Below are 23,997 nucleotides of genomic sequence, written 5' to 3'. Positions count from 1 at the left end.
CAAGTTTATTGTCATTAAACTCAGATGTCCTGTAATATACATATGCGTGGATAAAAGTGCCTGGGGTCTGCAGAAATCTGCTAAAAAAGGATAGAATCTGGCAGTTCTCATGCTTCGCTAATAACTTGGCTCGAGGAACTACCATTCCTCTCAATGAAAAGGGGAAATTTACCCACCACTTCCAAGCATGAAAAATAGTAATATTATGAAAATGCCTTCATGGAATGTGGAATGTGGAATGTTCACGACAAGGTCACAATACAACAAGAAACTTCATGTGAACCTCATGCTTTACAAATTGAATAAATAAAAGAGATGACCGTTGGAGATGTGGGTTTTTGTAATCCTTGGTATACAAAAGACCCCTGTACTTTGTCATTGTGACAAGCTGTTTAACCATGTCCCTGGATTGCAATGCAGTGTTTGCTCTGACAAGCTTTGCAAGTAGAATGCAGTTGCGTTTCTAAATATGTCAGAGTTGATAACATATATAGAAGATGGATTTGGGATGTAATAAAATGCCCTGTCACTTACACTTTCATTCTGAAGTTTGCTACTTCCCAGCATGATTGTTCGGCAATTAGCATAATATAGTTCCAATAGAAAAAAAACCTGCCTTGGGTAAAATATTTCCCTTCTCTCCCAGAGAACGAGGGTTAGATTAAGTTTAGTTATTTTCCAAGCACCACAATTTGTTTTATCCTGGAGGCTGCATTGGTCAGTGTTTCAAGCAGGACTAGAACTTGATGCTGTTGCTCAAAAGCTGCCCTGAACCTCGGAAACTCTTCTGTTTCCTTCCCCCACAGTACGAAGCCTTGGTGTACTTCTTGACAGCAAAGTCTCATTTGATGCCCACATCTCCTCCGTGTTCAAATCTTCCTTCCACCATCTACGAAACATCTCCAAAGTCCATCCCTACCTTTCCCCCCGGATGGGAGGTACTCTGTCACGCATTTGTCTCCTCTCAACTCAACTACTGAAACTCTCTATATGGTGATCTCCCATTATGCACCATAAACCAACTGCAGCTAGTTTAGAATGCCGCTGTCAGGATCCTTACAGGATGTAAAAAATATGAACACATCACCCCCTGTCTTGCCCAGTTGCACTGGTTACCTGGAAAGTTCAGGATTATTTTCAAAACTCTCCTGCTCACCTACAATACCCTGAGTACACATAGGTCCTGAGTACCTCTTCAACCTTCTGACCCACTATGTCCCTGCCCGCAAGCTGAGGTCCTCCGACTGCTTGCTCTCCCCAAGCAAAAGTGCACCACTCTTGGAAAACACTTGTTTCACTTCATGGCTTTGGAACTCTCTCCCAGCTTTGGCGCGTGATGCTCCCATAGTCGCTCGCTTTAAATTAACTCTCAAGACCCACTTGTTCTTTTTTGCTTTCCATGCTCTTTAAGCATGATATCTGGTATTAGCTGCTGTGTTGTTGCTACTATATCATGTATTATGCTTTTTTTTTTTTTTTTTTTTTTTTTTACTGACTGGCATGTATTATGTATTTCTCTGTATTTAAAGAATTATGGATTTTCTTCTTGTTACTGCATCTTGTAAAGTGCTTTGTGATGGTGGTCCACTATGAAAGGCGCTATATAAAATAAAGATTGATTGCTGCAACTCTACAAATAAATTTGAATTAATTATCCAAATGACATAAAAAATATTAACCTTTCTCTATTCAGACAGTCCCTTCCTCTGACAAAGCAAAATGTGTTGTTCACCTTACACATCGCTTCCCAGGAGTTTACTATCAATAATTCACATGGCTTTCAATACTGATAACTTTCCTAGTTATTAAGCTGTTGTGGATGGAGGATGAGTCATGCCGATAAATGCAGCGTGGAATGGGTTCCTGTGGCAATGCTGCTAACACCTGGATCGGACCACTCTGGACTCAACTCTATTCCATGTGTTCTTTTAAATTCCATATTCCTCAAGCAGTGTGGTATTGAGCTGTACTGTATATTGAAAATGCAGCACGATCTTGTTTTTAATGAAAACACGGGCTTGACGTTAGTAAATCAAAAGCTGACCCAGCAAGTCTTTAGACGTTCTGTGTTCCTGCTCCAGGATGAAAGCCCAGGAGGAATTCTAGCGACTCCTTGTGTTCTTATCCTGCTCCAGGATGAAAGCCCAGGAGGAATTCTAGCGGCTCCTTGTGTTCTTATCCTGCTCCAGGATGAAAGCCCAGGAGGAATTCTAGCGGCTCCTTGTGTTCTTATCCTGCTCCAGGATGAAAGCCCAGAGGGAATTCTAGCGGCTCCTTGTGTTCTTATCCTGCTCCAGGATGAAAGCCCAGAGGGAACTCTAGCAGCCCCTTGTGTTTTTATCCTACTCCAGGATGAAAGCCTAGAGGGAATTCTAGTGCCTCCTTGTGTCCTTATCCTGCTCCAGGATAAAAGCCCAGGAGGAATTCTAGTGCCTCCTTGTGTCCTTATCCTACTCCAGGATGAAAGCCCAGGAGGAATTCTAGCGACTCCTTGTGTTCTTATCCTGCTGCAGGATGAAAGCCCAGGAGGAATTTTAGCGGCTCCTTGTGTTCTTATCCTGCTCCAGGATGAAAGCCCAGAGGGAATTTTAGTGGCTCCTTGTGTTCTTATGGGGGGGCTCCAGGGGGAAATATGGGGGGGGGGGGGGGGGGGGGGGGGGGGGGGGGGGGGGGTGGGGGGGGGGGGGGGGGGGGGGGGGGGGGGGGGGGGGGGGGGGGTTGGGGGGGTGATTAAATTATTACTTTTTTATGTTCCTGCTACTGTCAAAAGAATGAAAGAAAGAAAATCATATGGGTTACAGTACCATTGATTAATGGATTTTTATTTTTTATGCCAGCTAATAAAACTGAAAGAAATTGTATTGTTACAGATCCAGGGTTACCCACTTAACAGTGCAGCATATGTTTATGTTGTCTTTTTCTGTTTATATTTCCAGCTCCTATTCCTCATGTGTTTGTAACTTTGAGGTTCTCCTGTGCCATCATCAAGACATACATCTATTGACTTTATGTGCCAGTTTAAATTCCATAAAAAATAAGTGTAAGAGCAATATTCCTTATATGCCCAAAGATCCTCTTTGCTTGTCCCCTGTGGGACCTGACTAGACGTACTGAGGAGAGGGAAGCTGAGAGTGTACAGCGTAAGGTCGTCCATTCAATATAATGTCAGGCTTGTCCGTTTTTTTCTTTATTCCCAGGGTATACCAGAGAAAACATAACATATCTTTAAATATAATAACAGTATGTCCTCTACAATACCATCAGACATTTTTCCCAAGCCTTTTTACGTTTTTTTGCTGTGTGAAAGAGCTAATCCCATAAAAGAAACATATCGGAAACTGCAGTGACAGAGGGAAAAAAAAACTGTATAAAGTCTGCAGAATAGAATAAGATACTGACCTACAACTTTTCCTGGCGATTCAAGTAATCTTCATTATTCTGTTTGTTTTATTCTTGGGATAGTAATAGTAATTTGTGTATTTTTTTATTTTATTTATTGCATTTATATAGCCCTTTTTATACAAACATATTGCAAAGCCCTTTTTATACAAACATATTGCAAAGCACTGTACAGTACATAACAGAAAAAAAGAACAAGCCACAATACATTTGTACGGCATGTCACACTTACGATCTCTAAAAGTGCTAGTTTAGACAATGCAAAACCCAGTTGTAGGGCACACTTCCAGAGGGAGCACGTTGTTTAAGCAGTAGGGGTTGGAGCATTCTGTGGCCTGTGGTCTAGACCAATTAGCTGTGTGACATCACAGCGGTCCAGACTGTTGGAGTACACAGGACTGCAGTTCTGACGTTTGAGGAACAATTCACAGAACAAAAAACCTAAGCACAATCAGGTTATACAATTATAACCAGTATTATTCTAACCACTGTGTGGGTTTTTTGGAGCAACTTGTCGAACTCCATAGTTTTTTTTTTTTTAGTTTCATTGTTAATATTTCCGCGCACCACCTTACACCAAAATAACAAATGCAAATCTGTCTGCAATTAGTCAGCAAAGAAAAGTGCCTACTAACCAGAGAGAGAGAGAAAGACATGCACACACATAGACAGAGAGAGAGACACTGAGAAATACACACACAGGGAGAGAGAGAGAGAGAGACATGCACACACACACAGACAGAGAGAAAGACACAGAGACACACATAGAGAGAGAGACACACGCAAACACAGAGAAAGAGCGAGAGCGAGCTCGGACGATTCCTGCTGCTCCTCGCAGTTCAAAAAAGAGTCTTCAAATACTGGATCCATCTGAAACAGAGTGACCCAGACTCCTGCCATTTCAAATCATTAAAAAGCCAGGGGATAACCCCCAGCAAGGACCCCCTCAGTCAGCATGCTCGGAGACTCCGAGAGGGTCCTCTGAGCCACATCGACACAACTGGACTTCAGATCAGCAGAAGGAACAGTTGCACGGCTTATTGGACAAACCAAATTCAAAACAAGCTGGAGTACTACAGAGCCTTAAACAGTGACTATTCCCTGGCAGAGTACCTGATGCAAATAAGAGACCCAAATCCGAGGCAGACAAAGTACAGAGTCAGCGATCACAGTCTGGAGCTCAGCGATCACAGTCTGGAGCTGGAAATGGGAGCCAGAGAGACTTACACTCCCAATTCAGCAGCCGCGATCATGACTTTCCACAGATAGAGAGGCCAAATCAAGAACAATGTTAGGGAAATTCAGAGACACTGCTGAACTAGCAGCTGAGTATATAACAACCTGCCAAAAAATGACAATGTAAATAACCAGCCTCCACACTCTGCATGCCTGTTAAATAAATATTCTATAAATGTCAGTTTATTCCATATTTGTATTGTAACGCAGTGACTGAAAATCAGGGAAAACACTGGGGGGTTGAAGGTAGTCTTCAACAGGACTTGCCCTTTATTAGTTTCAGATTTCAAATAAAACATAAACACGTCGCTTCACAGGACACAAAAGAAAAAGCCTAGCTCTGCACAGAGCTCTAACTGAAAACTTCCCTTACTACGGCTGGAACGGCTAAGCCGCTTATCCAGCAAACAAACCAGTGATCCAAACAGTAAACAACCACAGGGTTATTTTCTTTGCTAAGGTCTTGTCCCTTTTTTTTTCCCCAGAAATAGGTTTTTTCACTTGCCTTTTGTCTTCCCGACTCTCTCCACTCACGATTACCCAGCACAACCAAGAGTCAGCTTATATCTATTGCCTGATTAGCTAACTGGACCCAGCTTGTTCTCAGCTGCTCCTATTAATCAGCTAGTTAAGCATTTGGGGGAGAGAATTGGCCCACATCCCCCTGGTGGCCATTCTGAACATAACCCTTCTTTTCCAATAGTTATGATCAGCGCCCTCTTCGTTCTCAAGCTGACATACCTATTTTCAAACACCATTCCACACACCTTATTACACACCTTATTACAGTATTTTATTTTATTTTAAATTTAAATGCTTTGGCAATATCTGTAAAACGTGTCATACCAATAAAGCTTTTTTGAATTGAATTGAATTGAATTGAATTGAGAGAGAGAGAGAGAGAGAGAGAGAGAGAGAGAGAGAGAGAGAGAGAGAGAGAGAGAGAGAGAGAGAGAGCCTTTAAGATCCTTTATTTAAATATTCCAAATAAAATCCATTAAAATTTAAATAAAGGTAAAACACAACAAAAGTTAAGATTCCTACTGCCTCAGCAGAATTAACAAATCCTAAAATACATCATGTTCTCCTTAAAAACAGATTTTAAACAAAATAAAAGGATCATAAAAAATCAATAAAAAACACAGTGTTTTTTCCCTGTTAAAAACAGATTAAAGCCAAAATAAAAACACTGTAAAAAAAAATTAATTAAAATTAGAACAAAAATTGGAGCTCCCCCTCCTCACTCACAGCACACAAGGCGTCTCCCACACACCACCTCTCCTGAAAGTCCTCCAGGTTACTGACCAGTTTAAAATACTCAAACTCTACTCTGATCTGGCTGACCACGAGCACCCTGAACTGAACCACTAAACTGGTCAGTCCAGAACCAGAGAGTTGATTTTTCCTTGTCTTTAAAATAGCCAATTTTGCCTGTCCAGTTAAAAAATTAATAAGAACACACCTGTTTTTCATTTTAATACTGTACAGACCCCCAAAATAAAAAGCTTCTTACTAAAAACAACCCCTAAATTATTCAGGATTCCCTGCAGTAAATTAAAAAGTGGCCGCAGCCTCTCACACTCACTGTAGGCATGAAAGAGAGTTTCCTCTGCTGAGCAAAAAGCGCACTGCTCACTGATGCTAGGGTCCACTCTATGGAGAAACCTGCCTGTGGATACAATGCAGTGTAGAATCTTCCACTGCAAGTCCTCCACTCTCTTGGCGAGAGGCGGCTTGTACAGCACCCTCCACACCGGCCTGTGCCCCTCCTCTACAGCTAAGTAAGCTCTCCACTTGGAGACCTGACCCCTTAGCCTACTATACTCTGTGGCTTTAACACATAGTTTGTATATATGTTTGCTATTCATTGTGTGAAAGAGAATTCCTCCACTTTCTGCAATTTAAGCAAAGTCCCTCCATTCTATCCAACCCCCTCTCCTTCCTCACCTACTGCTGGTCACACAATCATCCCTGGAAATAAGGAAAGCTGTCTCTGCTCTGTGCCTCTTGTCAGCTCCTCCCTCAGGACTGCCTTGAGCCGCAGGGAGAGGCAGCCCCTCAACTCACCCATCAGTCTTTCTGCAAGCCTCTCTGAGTGCCAGCCTAGCTGTGCAGTTAGCTGGGAGGCAGTTAGCCAGCAGGAGAGCTCAAGGTTTAACAGATGGACCATCCTGGTTAAACCTGCTTTTAAAAAACTGGCACAGAGCGTCACTGACTGGAGGAACTTAACTGGAAAGAGTGGATTAAAAAATAGAGGCTTCTCAAACAGGTGCTGCCCTGTCAAGGACTCCACATCCCTTTCCACCCTCACCAGCTGCCAGGCTTTTAAAATACTTTGATAAAAAGGAGGAAGTCCTGCTTTACTAAAACTGGTGTTCTCAATTAAAAACAGGTGTTTTCCTAACCCCAGCCCCCCAACTCTACTGAGAAGGAAACAGGCCAGCCTCTTCCAATGAGCCTCCTCCTCAGTGTACAGGAGTCTCTGAACCGCCTGCAGTCTGAAGGCTGCCACCCTGGTGAAAATGCTGACTAGCCCCTGCCCCCCCCATCACTAGGGAGGTAGAGGACTGCCGGCCTCAAACTGTGTCTCCCACTCCAAAAGAACTCCAGCAGCACTCTCTGGATCTCCTTCACCAGGCCCTGGGGTGGGTCCAGGCATACCAGCTTGTGCCACATGCTAGAGGCCACCAGATTATTAATAACAAGCACCCGGCCCTTGAAGGACAGTTGAGCCAGCAGTCCCTTCCACCTCTGCAGCCGCCCCCTCACCCTGTCCAACAAACCCTCCCAGTTCTTTTTCATGTAGTTCTCTGTTCCGAGGTGCACCCCCAGCACTTTAATACCTGTTCTGTTCCATTCCAGCCCCTCAGGCAGGACAGGAGGGGTGCCCTCATCCCAGCTGCCCGACAGGAAGGTGTCACATTTTGCCCAGTTTACTCTGGCAGAAGATGCTCTCTGGAACTCATTTAGAGTCTGCTGCAGTGCTTGGACATCTGCATCCCCACTCACAAACACAGTCACATCGTCTGCGTAGGCAGACACCTTCACTGTGGCAGAGGAGGGTGTGGAGGGCGAGGAGGGCACTGTCCATCCAGCTAACCTGACCCTCAGCAGGTGCAGCAGGGGCTCTATAACCAGTGAATACAGCATACCAGACAGGGCGCAGCCCTGCCTTATACCCTTGCACACTGGGAAGGGCTGACTCAGCCCATTGTTGATCTTTAAAATACTAAAAATGTTGGAATATAAAAGCCGAATATAAGAAATAAAACCAGGACCGAACCCGAAGGCCTCCAGTGTTTTAAAGAGGTAGGTGTGGTCGACTCTATCGAAAGCCTTCTCTTGATCCAGGGAGACCATTCCTACATTAAAATCACAAATATCATTTATAGTTAAAAAATCTCTAATAAAAAAACAAGTTATCAAAAATAGAGCGACCCGGTATACAATATGTTTGGTCCATATGTACCACAGTTCCAATAACTGTTTTTAATCTATTAGTGATTGTTTTTGATAAAATCTTTAAATCAGAACATAAAATTGACACAGGTCTCCAATTTTTAAGCTGGCAAAGGTCTCCCTTCTTGGGCAGCAGTGTAACCACTGCCCTACGGCAGCTAAGAGGCAGTTCCTTGTGGCTGAGGCTCTCTCTCAGAACCTGGAGCAAATCCTCCCCCATTATATCCCAGAAATTATTATAAAATTCTGCTGGCAGTCCATCGATCCCGGGAACCTTTCCGCTGGAGAGCTGCTTGACAGCGGCGGTCATCTCCTGGTGGGTCAGCGGTGCGTCCAGCTGAATCTGCTCCTTCTCACTGAGGCTGGGTAACCCCTGGAGCAGCCGCTCAGTGTCCTCTATGTTGCACAGTTCTTTATTATAAAGTTCCTTGTAAAAACGCACCGCCTCTCTGCTGATTTCCTCCCGGGTGTGCAGTTCTTTCCCACCAGGAGTCCTGATACAGCACAGCTGTCTACTGTCCGCTCTCTTCCTTTCCAGGTTGAAGAAGAAACTAGTGGGGGCATCCATGTCTCTCAACTCCATGAATCTGGAACGCACAATCGCCCCCTTCACTCTTTCCTTCAGCAAGCTCCCCAGCGCGAGTTTCTGCTCTTTTAGGTTCTCCAGGGTCTGTTCTTTAAATTCTGAATTTAAACTTTCCTCTAGGAGGAGGATTTTGGACTCCAGTTCTCTCATGGCTGTGTTCAGTGACCTGGTTGCATTTTTTTTTTTTTAATAGTATATTGTTGACAAAAACATTTAATTTGTATTTTGCCAATGTCCCACCACTGTCTTAAATCTTTATATTGTGCTTTTTCTTTTTTCCAAATTATCCAAAAAAGTTTGAATTGTTGTCTGAATTTTATATCTTGTAGTAATTTTACATTGAAATGCCAGTAAGATGTTCTGTGGGCTTTTGATTGAATTATTACTGTAATTAATAGACAGTGGTGGTCAGAGACACTACTGGGGATGATTCTTGCTTTGATAAATTTATTTAAATCATTTTTAGAAGTATAAAACCGGTCTAGTCTCGCTCCATATACACAGTTTGTGTGATATTGAGACCAGGTGTATTGTCTTGAACTGGGGTGCAGGCATCTTCATATGTCAACCAGGTCAATGGGCTCTAACAATGCAGTCAACTCTCTGGAGGACTGAGGGTGTGGTTCATCATTATTTCTATCAATATTAAAATTAACAGTACAATTAAAATCTCCTCCTAATACCACCACATCATTATTATTAATATTAAAAAGAGCTTGCTTTAATTTCTTAAAAAGTAAAAATAAAATCCCCCCCCCTCTATTGGGGGCACAAATATTAATAAAAACATGCACTTTACTGCCCTGCCTAGCTCTTACTTTTAAAATCCTCCCTTTCTCGATTTCATCCATATCTAGTAAAACTGCCCCTAGGCTGGGTTTAAAAAGCACGGCTACTCCTGCACTAGTACTAGCGCCGTGACTCATCACGCACAGCCCCTCCCACTCCGCTCGCCACGCCTCCTCATTCTCCTGATCCGAGTGCGTTTCCTGCAGAAACACCCCCGCCTGCTTCTGCTCTAAAAACCTGACTAGCTGCGCCCTCTTAAAACACTGTCTGCAGCCGTTTAGAATAAAAGAAACAAAAACATACTTTTCCATCATGGCTAAAAAAACTAACAGACTAAAACAAGTAATAAAAGAAGTTGCATAAAACACAGCCATTTTTAAACATGAGATTTTGAACCACTGTTAAAATCCTTCTTAATTTTTTTTAAAATCTATAACGTTTTGGCTGATCAAATTCTTCTATTGTTGCCTTCCTTGTGATGACGTGAGCGGAGTGGAGAAATAACCTTAAATCAAGGAAAAAATTCTCTATTTCTAGTCCCCTTTTGTTTCTTTCATAAAATCATTTACCAGCTCAAGCGTATATAATTTCTTCTTACTGACGGGTTGGCTATCAGGGATGTCTGAGATAAGCGAGGAGTCAGAGAGCTCCCACTCCATCTCTTCTGTGCTGTCTTCTCGCTTGCCCCTGAGAATACGCTCCTCTGCAGCTCCCTCCAATTCCTCAACACCGGTCTCTGCCACAGCCGTCACTGTTTCATGCAGCTGAGATTCAGCCAGTGGAGAGTCCTTCAGCAACTGGATCGCCTCCTCCTCGGTCAGCACAGGCTCGCTCTGCGGCTGTGATGCAGGAGCCGACTCTTCCTCCCACTCACCCCCAACACCTCAGACTTCCTCCCTGCCGGCATCGCCCTGATCCTGCCCTGTCTCTGCTCTAGCCTCCCTTCTCGGGCAGGCTTTACTCTGGTGTCCCTGTTCTCCGCAGTAAAAACATCTCATCATCTCAGAACTGACAAACACCACACAATTTGTAACTTCTACATTAAAATTCCAGGCTACATTTATTACTTGATTGGGATCTTTTAATAACACAAACGCTTGCCTTCTAAATGACATGACGTGCCTAACGCTGCTATTTTTGCAACCCAGCGGGATTACCTTAATTTGGGACACAAGTTTTCTATCATAATTATTTTCTAATTGCTCATTTTTTAAAAACGGGAGCACATTAGAAATGCTAACTTTCGTTACCGGGGTTACTAGAGGGGAAACCTGAACAAATTCACCTTTTACTGTAAAACCTTACTCTACCAGCTTGTTTACCAGCATCACCTCCACTAAAAATATTACCAGCGTTTTATTCATTCTTGATGCTGACCTAAATAAAGTTTTAAATTTCCCGGTCCTGCCTCACCGGCATTCCACCTCTCTGCAAGCCCTTCCCACAATCTTCCACGAGAGAGAGAGAGAGAGAGAGAGAGAGAGAGAGAGAGAGAGAGAGAGAGAGAGAGAGAGAGAGAGAGAGAGAGAGAGAGAGAGAGGCAGGCACACACTCACACACAGATACAACTAATCTTTCTTACAGGGCTGCAAGAACCCTCTTCTGTAATAGGACTTGATTTACAGCACTGTAGAGAACACAGAGCACAGCCAACATTCCCTTTGGCTAGGGCTTTTTCTTAAAGTAGCAACCAGACTGCTGGGGAAAACCAGTAGCAAAGTAACTAGGTCACCTGGTCACCAGCAGACCATCCCTTCAGCTGTTTCCTTTGGACCTGACATTCAGCCCCAGTGGACGTATATCTCAACCACTTCAACTGAGGACAGTGTCCACTGCTGCGAGCACTTCAACTGTGGACAGTGTCCACTACTGCGAGCCCTTCAACTGAGGACAGTGTCCACTGCTGAGAGCTGCCTTGTCTCAAGGTAAGTCAACATGTTTGTTTTTACATGTCAGATTAAGCACCCTGCTGAAGTACTGAGTAAGACAGTTTAGTATCACTACTCACTACAATTGTTTTTCCTCTAAATTATATTAAAAAAAAAAAAACATTTTTCAGCAATCTGATTGACTAGCAATGTCTCATAGGTCTGTAAATATTTCAGTACTGTTGTATTGCTTTTTTGTTATTATTATTTGCTAATACAAAGCATTCTGATACATGCAAAAAAACAGCAGGATGAAATGATTTAAAAGGTACATACAAGGTTACCAAATTTCCAGAGTGAAAAGAAGTGTCTTCAATTCATAAGTAATCAATTCGTCAACACAGTACTCAATGTTAATGTATTAGTATGAAATTTTCAAATTTAAACCTATTGTGTTGTGTGTGTTTTGTGTTTAGATGTGTGTATATAGTATATATATATATTATATATATATATATATATATATATATCTATATATATTATTTACTCAGTTGTTATAACAATGGCTGTGTTACAAACACAATTGGAACTAACTAAAAAGGATAATTTGACTGGTGGCACTTTAAAGATTAAAACATATATATTAATCCCACTTTACCCAGGACTTCTGATAATAACCCTATACTTGTACATATGTTTTATGCATTGGTTTAGCTTTATGCAAAATGTAACCCTTCCAGATGCAAATCTGAATTCTGTATTACAAACCCGAGTTCTTTGTCAGGTTAGAGTCTACAGTTAGTGACATTAAGTAGGTGCTGTAGCCTGACAGGGAAAGGCAGCTTTGCAAAATGATATGTATATAAAAAATAATTGCATGCTTAATTTAATTCTCTATTTGTGTGGACAGTGAAGTATAAAAACATTAAGACTGTACAGTGTTGTCTGCTGTATCACAGTTGTGAGGCTGTGTGTGTGTGTGATACTAAACTGCACTGTACATTGTTGTCTGCTGTATCACAGTTGTGAGGCTGTGTGTGTGTGATACTAAACTGCACTGTACATTGTTGTCTGCTGTATCACAGATTTGAGGCTGTGTGTGTGTGATACTAAACTGCACTGTACAGTGTTGTCTGCTGTATCACAGATTTGAGGCTGTGTGTGTGTGATACTAAACTGCACTGTACATTGTTGTCTGCTGTATCACAGATTTGAGGCTGTGTGTGTGTGTGATACTAAACTGCACTGTACAGTGTTGTCTGCTGTATCACAGATGTGAGGCTGTGTGTGTGTGTGATACTAAACTGCACTGTACATTGTTGTCTGCTGTATCACAGATTTGTGTGCTGTGTGTGTGTGTGTGGCATTGTTGTCTGTTAGAACAAACATGCGAGTCTCCTTGTGTGTGTGTGTGATACTAAACTGCACTGTACATTGTTGTCTGCTGTATCAAGTAGTGTGAGGCTGTGTGTGTGTGTGATGTCTAAACTGCACTGTTGTGAGGCTGTCTGCTGTATCACAGTTGGGTGAGGCTGTGTGTGTGTGTGATACTAAACTGCACTGTACAGTGTTGTCTGCTGTATCACAGTTGTGAGGCTGTGTGTGTGTGTGTGATACTAAACTGCACTGTACAGTGTTGTCTGCTGTATCACAGAGTGCACTGTGAAAACACCTGCACTGTGTTGCTGCACATTTTAGGCCGGCTCTTTTTCTTTCCTTGATTTTGTATCTCCGGTAGAGGGTGTGTGTGTGATACTAAACTGCCTATCAGTGCTGGTAGCACACGGAAATAGGCACAGCTGTGTGATACTAAACTGCACTGTGCACTCGCAGGTGCTCAAAGAAATAATAATGAAAACAGAAGGCGAAAAGAACAAGGGAAAATAAAACAGTAATAAAACTACAAATAAAAGGTGCTGCACTCGGCAGCGTTATCCCGGTCGCCGCTACCCGCACGACCCGGATCACCGTCCTACTCTCTCGGCTATCTCGCCTGCTCTTTCACAATACGCCGGGGTCTGCCCAAGGGTTCCCCGCTCTCTCTCTCTGTCTCGCTGATTCCCGGTCCTGAATCAAAGCTGTCCGCACCCTTAGCGCGTCTAAGTGGGCAGACCTGAGGAAACAACAGAGCGTTATTTTATAGGTGTGACAATAAACCCAAGACCCGCCTCTCGGCCATTCAGAGAGGGGGAAAGTCCACACTCACACTTTCCCACCTCCCCGTGTCACTGCCATGACTCACAGGCGGTTGTTGGACGACTGCCGCCCTCTTCCTGCAGCCCGTGAACACGCCAGCAGAGTCAGCACAGATCTCTCCCTGTGTGTGTGTGATACTAAACTGCACTGTACAGTGTTGTCTGCTGTATCACAGTTGTGAGGCTGTGTGTGTGTGTGATACTAAACTGCACTGTACAGTGTTGTCTGCTGTATCACAGTTGTGAGGCTGTGTGTGTGTGTGATACTAAACTGCACTGTACAGTGTTGTCTGCTGTATCACAGTTGTGAGGCTGTGTGTGTGTGTGTGTGTGTGTGCTGTGTGTGTGTGTGATACTAAACTGCACTGTACAGTGTTGTCTGCTGTATCACAGTGTGTGAGGCTGTTGTGTCACAGTGTGTGAGGTGTGTGTGTGTGTGATACTAAACTGCACTGTACAGTGTTGTCTGCTGTATCACAGTTGTGAGGCTGTGTGTGTGTGTGATACTAAACTGCACTGTACAGTGTTGTCTGCTGTATCACAGTTGTGAGGCTGTGTGTGTGTGTGATACTAAACTGCACTGTACAGTGTTGTCTGCTGTATCACAGTTGTGAGGCTGTGTGTGTGTGTGTGTGATACTAAACTGCACTGTACAGTGTTGCATATGGCGGGGAGGGTCAATCTATATATTTTGCCCTTACACTTTTTTCCGTTCATTATATACGTATTATACCTTGCTGTGTTTGGCATTGGTTTCTCTTTAAAATTAAATATAAAAATAGAATTCAGAGGATGGGCCACATTTCTAAACAATCATAATAAATTCTCCCTACATGAACATATTGGTTTGACCCAAGGTCTGCACCGTGGCTAGTGTTAGCTAACAGTAAGAAAAAACATTGTTAAGTGAACGTGAACTCAGCAGGCAGTCAGGAGAGACGACTGCACGAAATATTAATACTGAAATACAGGCATATATTTTTTATGTATTATAGTACTTGCAAAAATATCTGAAGGAAGAGAGAGTATAAGACCATTATTAAAAGAAAAAAGGTAAGGAAAGAGAGAGTATCAGACTGTTATTAAAATTAAATAATGTTGGGTTTTAGAATTAAAATTAGGTTAATGTTGTCGCGGGGCCATGAACAAGTTCAATTCCCATCTGTGTTTTTTTTTTTTTTTTTTTTTTTTACTTCTTTGCAGACAATAATGTTCAGCCAAAATGTGTGTATTTACTCATAATTTAACCTCACATTTGTTTAATAATAAACATTTAGGTATATGATGTCCCTGAATGATTAAAACATTTAGAAACTAATTACTGATTGATAAAAAGGGCAACTCAATATTTCCCAATGTAATCTCTTTGATTTTAGTATATCATCGACTCCATTGGTCTGGAGCAGGCTTATTTCTGAGCATTACGTTTTATTGATTTATGTCGGTGCAGCTGTACTCTTGTTAACGTGTGGTTGATCTGCACTGCCTGTTTCAACCAATTAGCATTACAGTGTAAGGGCTCCCATTTAGTGCTCAACCCATCAGCCCGAATCAGCAGCAAGCATCTCCCTGCTATAGTGAGAGTTTACTTTCTGAAAGTCTCGCTGTGATAACTGAGCTCAGTAAAATGTGATGACATGAAAAACATTCTCTAGCTTCCAGCACTACATTTGATACAAAGCCAAGCAAGGAATATTTGAACTGTTAACATGCACATGTAAATATACTGTAACGACCCTGGCGATGGTGGCATCCCGACATTGTGTTTGCCTTGTTTGTCTTGTTTGTCACAGCTCGTTTAATGTTCTGTGTATTGTACTGGAACTGGGCACATCTTTAGTGTGTCTATAGGTGCGTGTGCGTCTGAAGTGTGTGTGCGTGTAGTGAGCAGGTACCCCTGGAGGCGATAGCAGTGAGGGAGAGAGCGCGTGTGGACTTGAATGGAGAAGGAACTGTGAGGGACAGAGGGAAAGGGGAAAAGACAGTCTAACTGCAAAACAGTGAGCAAGTCTGAAGAAGGAGTGTATAAGAAGAAAGCAAGTGAAAGTGTAGTGAGAGTGAGAATAATTAGTTCTATATTTATATTGGCACGAACCCCGGCCCAAACAGGGATTCGCTGTTCGTTACTTTCCTTTTAGTTAACAATTAAAAAACCTATTTCGAATCTCATCTGGTCTCCCTGAGTCTGTTTCACCTCCAATGGTGTTTCAGAAGTGGGATTTGTACAGTGCCTGCCATGTGGGGTGAAGCATAAACAAGGTGTCAAGATGGTGGACGCGAGAGAGATGGGAGGAGACGAGCTGCGAGCCAGACTGGAGGAGCTGGTAGCTGAGGTGAGGATCAGGAATGACCCACGAACAGGCCCCGCTTGGGGAGAGAGAACACAGAGTGAGAAAGAAGCAGGAACCCTTGGGCAGAGGAGAAACGAGTGATCAAGATGGCAGACACGAGAGAGATGAGAGGAGATGAGCTGCGAGCCAGACTGGAGGAGCTGGTAGCTGAGCTGAGGGTCAGGAACAACCCAAGAACGGGTGCCTTTTGGGGAGGAGAGAACACAGAGCAAGAGAGATGAGAGGAGACGAGCTGTGTGCCAGACTGGAGGAGCTGGTAGCTGAGCTGAGGGTCAGGAACAACCCAAGAACGGGTGCCGTTTGGGGAGGAGAGAACACAGAGCAAGAGAGATGAGAGGAGACGAGCTGTGAGCCAGACTGGAGGAGCTGGTAGCTGAGCTGAGGGTCAGGAACAACCCAAGAACGGGTGCCTTTTGGGGAGGAGAGAACACAGAGCAAGAGAGATGAGAGGAGACGAGCTGTGTGCCAGACTGGAGGAGCTGGTAGCTGAGCTGAGGGTCAGGAACAACCCGAGAACGGGTGCCGTTTGGGGAGGAGAGAACACAGAGCAAGAGAGATGAGAGGAGACGAGATGTGTGCCAGACTGGAGGAGCTGGTAGCTGAGCTGAGGGTCAGGAACAACCCGAGAACGGGTGCCGTTTGGGGAGGAGAGAACACAGAGCAAGAGAGATGAGAGGAGACGAGCTGTGAGCCAGACTGGAGGAGCTGGTAGCTGAGCTGAGGGTCAGGAACAACCCGAGAACGGGTGCCGTTTGGGGAGGAGAGAACACAGAGCAAGAGGGATGAGAGGAGACGAGATGTGAGTCAGACTGAAGGAGCTGGTAGCTGAGCTGAGTTCATACAGTGTTTATATAGTGTGTTGCTGCACTTAAATTCTTTGCTTTTTTTTTTTTTTAACCAGTTATAAAAAAAAAATATGCATGATGTACACTGTGACTATGACCTGCGACATTAGATTTTAATAAATATATTAAATGGGATTGCTAATACTGCAGCTTTATCATTCAGAGTTTTCACAGACCGCATGTAAGCAATTTAGCTTGAAGATAATTGTCATATGGAAATATATAGTGATATGTTTCATATTGATAAGGTTGTAGGGAGTGCTGATCCTGCACAAACTATTACAAGCCAACAGAAACAATTCCTTCTGCCATCAATGCATTTGACTTGGTATTTAATAACCAGGGATCCTAGCTTTCGGCAATAAAAAAACAAATTCTCTGATAAAAAAATAAATAAATAAAAATCTGTGTTATTACGGAATTAAAATAATTTTATACTAATAATAAAAAACTAAAAAATAGTATTTATATGAGTTTATCTTTGTCACCTGGATGGCTATTGCCAAACTCACTGACCTGATCTTTAGGGGTGATTTTTATCGTTTTCGGCATCTTAAAAACGTATTGGACACTGAAGTAAACTGCAGCTCTGTTTCAGCATGACTGTAACACTGACGGTGCACCTCGTTCACCAGAAGCAGTTTTATTGAACAAGTATGTTTACTAAATTTAGTGCAGCATGGCCTGTGTCGATGATTATATATGAGAAGTGTATTGACTTGGTTTCTAAATAAACAAAAAAAAGCCTTGCATGTTTTTTGCAAATGTAAAGCAAAAAATTCTCCGACAGCATAGAAAACCTGCATATTTCCGCGTTATTCCGCAGCAGACGGATTGCTAGGATCCCTGTTAATAACTACAGCCACATATCTGTTATGCCATGCTGTGTTTACACGCCTTGGAAGTGGGGTTCTGTCTCACTGGCGTGCAGTGGAAGAGGGTGTTTAGCATTTTGAAGAACAAGGTGCAGAGCCTTGTTTTTGAGTAAACCAACATACTGCTGTTTTTATCTTTTCAGATTTTGATTAATGGTTTCTTATCAAATTATATTTATTTATATATATGTGTGTGTGTGTGTGTGTGTGTGTGTGTGTGTGTGTGTGTGTGTGTGTGTGTGTGTGTGTGTGTGTGTGTGTGTGTGTAAAAATGCAATTGCAGTGAAAATGTTTATGTCCAAAAGATTTGGGGCATTTAAAAACTAACAAAAAAAGTTTTTCAAGTCACAAAACAAAAAATAAAACAGCAAATGTACTTGAATTATATAACTGACGTGTATTCATAATGAGGTGGCTTTTTTGTAATTTACACTTTGGATTAGAGAATCTATGAAGACTTCTATTTTTGTTGAATTTATACATACCGTTCCCATTTTGACATTTACTGTAGAGTGTGTGAGATGTTTATGTGTCAGCACTGGAACACTCTCCTGGGTGGGTGGAATTAATCCCATCGGTCTCTTCCATTCTTACTTGGCTCTTATATTTATTCTTCCCATTCTTCCCTAATTTGGTAAATTACAGGCTTCTGACAAATATTTGCATACATAGATCTCACAGTGTACATCCTTAGCCTTCTGTTTCATCCCATTGCTGTAAACAAGGGGATTAATCACTCCAATAGTGTGCAGCGCTGGACTGTGCATGATCTCTCCAGCATCCTGCACGAGTGCTGTCCTGTTCCTCCTCACATAAATATCGGATTCCTTCGATTTTAAGATGCACTTTTTAACCATGTTTTGCTTCTCAAAAATAGACTGCATCTTAAATTTGAGTTCAGTATGGTGATGCGTGTATTCAAATCACCAACAAAAGACATGACTACCTGAGTACACTAACAGCAATGTGACTGACTGCTAAGAAAAGACAAACAAAGACCACCTAGACATAGTAAAATTAAACAGACGGCACAAGATATTCTGTATGGGCCTGGGATGTCCAAGCAGATTGAAGATATAGTTTCACAATGTGCTGTTTGCAACGCAAAAAATAAAAAAAAAACAATCTTGAAGAACCTCTGTTCCCTGATGACAGCCCTGGCAGACCTCTTTCAGTTCGACAGATCTCATTAGGTGTTATGTGTGGATTATTATTCTAAATTCACAGACATATCGAAACTCAGTGAGACTACAAGCGAGACCGTCATCACAATCAAGAAGTCATTGTTTGCCAGACATGGTAATTTCTGATAATGGACCCGGTTTTCAACCACAGAACAGGTGCAGTTAGATGTTTTTACCTGGTGTACTAGATTGAACCCCAGAGTCCAGAGTGTCTTTACCTGGTGTACTACTAGATTCCAACAAAGAAGATACACAGCCTGTGTTAATACAGAAAGGATGACCAAAACTACAAGACATGGCAGCGATCAGCATTCCAAGAAGAACTGAAGACTCAGTTAGAACACTTCAAATAATGCAGCATGGACTGGTGATAAAGACCATGTCCCAACAGGACCATGTGCTAGCAACACACATGGTCCAGCAAGCTTCTTTCTGTCTAGCCCAACTCAGTACAGTACAGCATGTTTCTTTCTGTCTAGCTCAATGTTACCTACAGTACAGCAAGCTTCTTTCTGTCTAGTCCAGCTCACAGCACTGGCTGCTTGGCTGCTGTTGTCTAATATGAATGGTGTCCCAGTGTGGTTGATGGCTCTGATTTATCGTTAATGCAAAGATGATTTTAGGGAGTGGATTTACAAATAATTTTTAAGAGCTGTCTCTACGTTATTATTGCATCTACACTATAATGCCATTTCAGTAATAGAATGTTCCATTTGTTTGATGCGCTGATGAAATGTTTTAAAATGACAGTGAAAGTCAGCCCCAGGACAGATTATCCTATTTTAATGATTGAATGAAAAAGCAGCCTCAGTTATCAAGCCCATTGGGCTTATCGGAGAACTGTGTGACAAGCAGTTCTTATCAAGTACTGAGCATGGATTGCTGTGCTGCCATAGCACTGCATAACTGTATAGAAAGCAGCTAACTGTCACATTTACAGGAGATGAGTCCAGCTAGAAAAAATCCATGTTTATGAAAAGTAAAGTAGCCTGAAGTAAATAAAGAGTAATCCTGCACCACTGTGTTATTGTAAGTTCTGATGTGCCAGCCACTGACTGTTAAAAGCAATTACTGTAAATGTTTTTATTATAAAGAAAAACAGAGAACTATAAAGATTTCTCAAGGTTAAGAATGTGTTTACAAAATGTTTTATTAATACCATATGTTAAGGGTTTGGAAGACATTCACTGGGTGAATAAACTGTAAAGGAATATTGTCTACCTCTAACAGAGACCTGCGCAAAATGAGCTCTGGCCAAGGTAAATAAGGGTATTCATAGTTCAACAAAGTGTTTGTTTTTTAACATGAGAAACTTTCGTAGGTATCCTCAGTTAATTAGGTTAAATATGCTTTTATTTCAACCCCATTTAGTGTCTGTTGTACTCAGTTATGAACACATTCCTACAAAAATGTCAAATGTTCTGATGTTATGAAGTCATCAGTCAAAATGTTGACCTCCAAGAGCTGTCCCTTGACAGCAGCTTCAAGCATCATTCCTCTGAATCAATAGACTTGGAGCACAAAGAGTATACTATGAGTTTCTGGCCCTGATTGACTGCCAAGTGGACTGGCTGTCATTGTTTTCACAGTCAGTAAGAATCCAAAGTTGCAGAGCATATCTTAAAATTTGTTATCAAGCTGGGAATATGCCATGCCATGCCCAAGTGTTAAGTGCAGGAGATGAAATGCATCCAGTACACATTCTCTCCACATGCTTGTTCTGTAGATGAATGAATGTGGTACACATTCTCTCCACATGCTTGTTCTGTAGATGAATGAATGTGGTACACATTCTCTCCACATGCTTGTTCTGTAGATGAATGGACGTGGTACACATTCTCTCCACATGCTTGTTCTGTAGATGAATGAATGTGGTACACATTCTCTCCACATGCTTGTTCTGTAGATGAATGGATGTGGTACACATTCTTTCCACATGCTTGTTCATGTGGTACACATTCTCTCCACATGCTTGTTCTGTAGATGAATGGATGTGGTACACATTCTTTCCACATGCTTGTTCTGTAGATGAATGAATGTGGTACACATTCTCTCCACATGCTTGTTCTGTAGATGAATGAAGTACACAGCCTCTCCACATGCTTGTTCTGTAGATGAATGAATAATATGCACAGCCTCTCCACATGCTTGTTCTGTAGATGAACTGTTAGAATCAATGTTACCAATTATGATTTGTTACAAATATTTCTTTCAGGTACATTTTTACACCGTCAGGATAGTCAATCTCATCTTGCCTCCTTCAGTCATAAAACACACATTTGACAGCTCTTTAAAACTGTGAACTAGACATTAAAAATAGCAGCCAAATTACTCCCAACTGTCTTTATAATAGGAAAGGGCACGTTTGAATAATCAAATCAAGTCACATCTTTAGAAACCACACTGAACTGGGGTTTGTACATTTGGGTTTTTTTTAACTTCCAATGATGTCTTTCTCAAGTTGTTCTGATGTGGTTTTGGTTGTTGCTACAGCAAGAAAAGAGGTAGCAGACAGGGGATATAAGGAGTCATTCCATTTTATTTCAAGAAAACCAGAAAAGATGATTCAGAAAGTATGACTGCATCAGCCACATATTTTAGACTGGAGCTCCTTGGTTTTATCTGAGTTGGTCTTATCATTTTTATTACTTTCGCCTTTCTGCCCTACATCCATAACTTTTTATTTTTCATTGTCAAATGTTTTCTTTTGCCATTTCGTTGCCTCTGCCGTCTGTACTGGATTTAAGTCCATCTCTCGTAACAGACGTGCGCATACTTTGTCGAATTGTATTCCTATTAGTATTTCGCCTCATGGAGCCACACAGCAGGACTGGCTTTTAAGCTGCAAATCAGTTCCGTAGCATTCAAACGATTCATCGTCTTTCTGCAATCCGATTCTGAACACAAGATTTCGTAGGTTTTCATTTTTTCTTGGTGTGCAATATGATTCAATTTTTTCCAAGACAGCCGCGTGCTTGTCCTTCTCTCCTTCTGTGAATCCTGTTCACATGTTCATTTATAGACATCGTAAGTTCAGCTGGTTGCCTTATCGTATTCATTTTTTTTATTATTATTATATTAAACACAATGAATTAACCCTGGTACCATGTATTAATAATTCGTGCAGAATAAACACTGAACACCTAATTGCTCTCGTACTGGCAATATATATATATATATATATATATAATATATATATATATATATATATATATATATATATATATATATATATATATATATATATATATATATATATATAAACACACACACACACACACATATACACTGCAGCACAGCACCCCCTACTGGCTATGTACAATTGCTGCACATACTGATTCCCTTATCAGTACACATTCAAATGTGTCAGCACCTGCATTCTTTGTTACATTTTCCATGAAAATAATCAGATCTATGTTTCAATTTGTTTTCTAGGCTGGGACCCAACTCAGAATCATGGAGTCCACTTCCACTGAAGGCAGTTACTTCCCAAGTGTGACCCCTGTGCCCACGCACAACCTCAGCTCCCAGGTCCAGAAGGACTCATACTTGCATAAATTGGCTCACCTAGACGAGGCCCTTTACAATGACTTCTACAGCTTGTGGATAGCTCTGATCGTGATAAACGTCCTTATCTTCCTTGTGGGCATCATCCTGAACAGCCTGGCTCTGTACATCTTCTGCTTCCGCACTAAACCAAAGACAACATCAGTGATCTACACCATCAACCTAGTGATCACCGACCTCCTGGTGGGCTTCTCTCTGCCCACCCGGATCATCTTGTACTACAGTGGAGGGGATTGCCTCACCTGCTCCTTCGTGCACATTTTCAGCTACTTCGTCAACATGTACTGCAGCATCCTCTTCCTCACCTGCATCTGCGTGGACCGCTACCTTGCCATTGTCCAAGTGGAGGCCTCCCACAAGTGGAGGAACCAAAACTACGCCAAGGGCATCTGCATCTTCATATGGCTCTTTGCCATCGTGGTGACCTACTCCATCCTGATCACAGCCATCAAATATGCCACCTGTTGCCTCTCCAAGCTCTTCGCCCTGACCACCTTCGAGTTCCTTGTGCCCCTGATCATCATCGTGGTCTTCACCGTCCGCATCATGTGCGCCCTGTCCAGCAGCGACCGGATGCTACAGAGCCGTGAGCGGAGAATGCGAGCTGTCCAGCTGCTGGTCACCGTGCTGGTCATCTTCATGATCTGCTTCACTCCCTTCCACATCCGGCAGGTGCTGGTCTATGCATACCCAGACATGCCCCGCCACGTCAGCTTGATTATCTACCACGTCACTGTCACCCTCAGCAGTCTCAACAGCTGCATGGATCCAATCGTCTACTGCTTTGTAACCAACAACTTCCAGTCCACCATGAAGGGCATCTTCCTCAAGCCAGCGGCAGATCAGACCAGCAGAGACATCGCCAGCATGCAGAAGAGCTCCAAGGAATCGGAGACTGCCATTGCACTGACCAGCACCATGATGATGCGAGCCTGCAGACCCCCGCTGCACCTGCAGAGGAGCACGTACCTGTGAAGCACTTTGAGTCTGCTGTACTTTTCACTGGATGAAATACAGTTGTAGAGACAAATATTAGCACCCTACACTTAATAGAAGATCATTCAAGAAATTGATTAAGTGCCTTTGTTTTTTTTAATTTCTATAAAGCCTGTTTGTTAAGCTAGCGGGATTTCTGTATTTTGGCCTTTATCATATTAATTAGTGGGTAATGTTCACTAAATGCCTCTGCTTTCTTGAATGGTCTTATATTAAATGTAGGGTGCCAATAATTTTGTCTGCGACTGTAGCTATCTACCTATACTGTACTTCATGTCTGTGTGTATAGATTTACTGTTTATATTTATAAAGGCAGTGTGTTTATAGATTTACTGTTTATATTGATAAAGGCAGTGTGTGTATATATTACTCTGACCCTGTTCACATCTTTTTGTATATAATAAATATATGAACAAGTAATGGTGTTTTGCAGTTTAATAATCCCAACAGCCAAAGGTTTTGCATAGCCTAGAACTGTAGGATTTAGACGTCTTTTTTTTAAACTATAATCACATCATTTTGATATTTTATTTAACATCATGTAATCAAAGAAAAGTCATAATAGTAGTACAGTATGTAATGTTATTTTTTATTTTTACATTAAGTATATTTCAATGTAACATTATTCAGCAGGTAGCATTTGACTT

The 23,997-nt window shown here is 42.1% G+C and overlaps 1 protein-coding gene across 1 annotated transcript; it reads left to right on the top strand.

The window, feature by feature from the left end:
• The first annotated feature begins 11,088 nt into the window (after positions 1–11,088).
• LOC121308871 (G-protein coupled receptor 20-like) lies at positions 11,089–23,776 on the top strand. Its single transcript, XM_041241553.1, has 2 exons — positions 11,089–11,394; positions 22,223–23,776. Exon 2 carries the CDS (start codon positions 22,244–22,246, stop codon positions 23,327–23,329), a length of 1,086 nt encoding a protein of 361 aa, XP_041097487.1. The 5' UTR covers positions 11,089–11,394; positions 22,223–22,243; the 3' UTR covers positions 23,330–23,776.
• Positions 23,777–23,997: the final 221 nt, after the last annotated feature.

The sequence above is a fragment of the Polyodon spathula genome, chromosome 3 (genome assembly GCF_017654505.1).
Source record: "Polyodon spathula isolate WHYD16114869_AA chromosome 3, ASM1765450v1, whole genome shotgun sequence".
In the NCBI taxonomy this organism is placed as follows: Eukaryota; Metazoa; Chordata; class Actinopteri; order Acipenseriformes; family Polyodontidae; genus Polyodon; species Polyodon spathula.
Note: the sequence above shows the minus strand (reverse complement) of the source record. Positions and strands in the feature narration are given on the sequence as shown.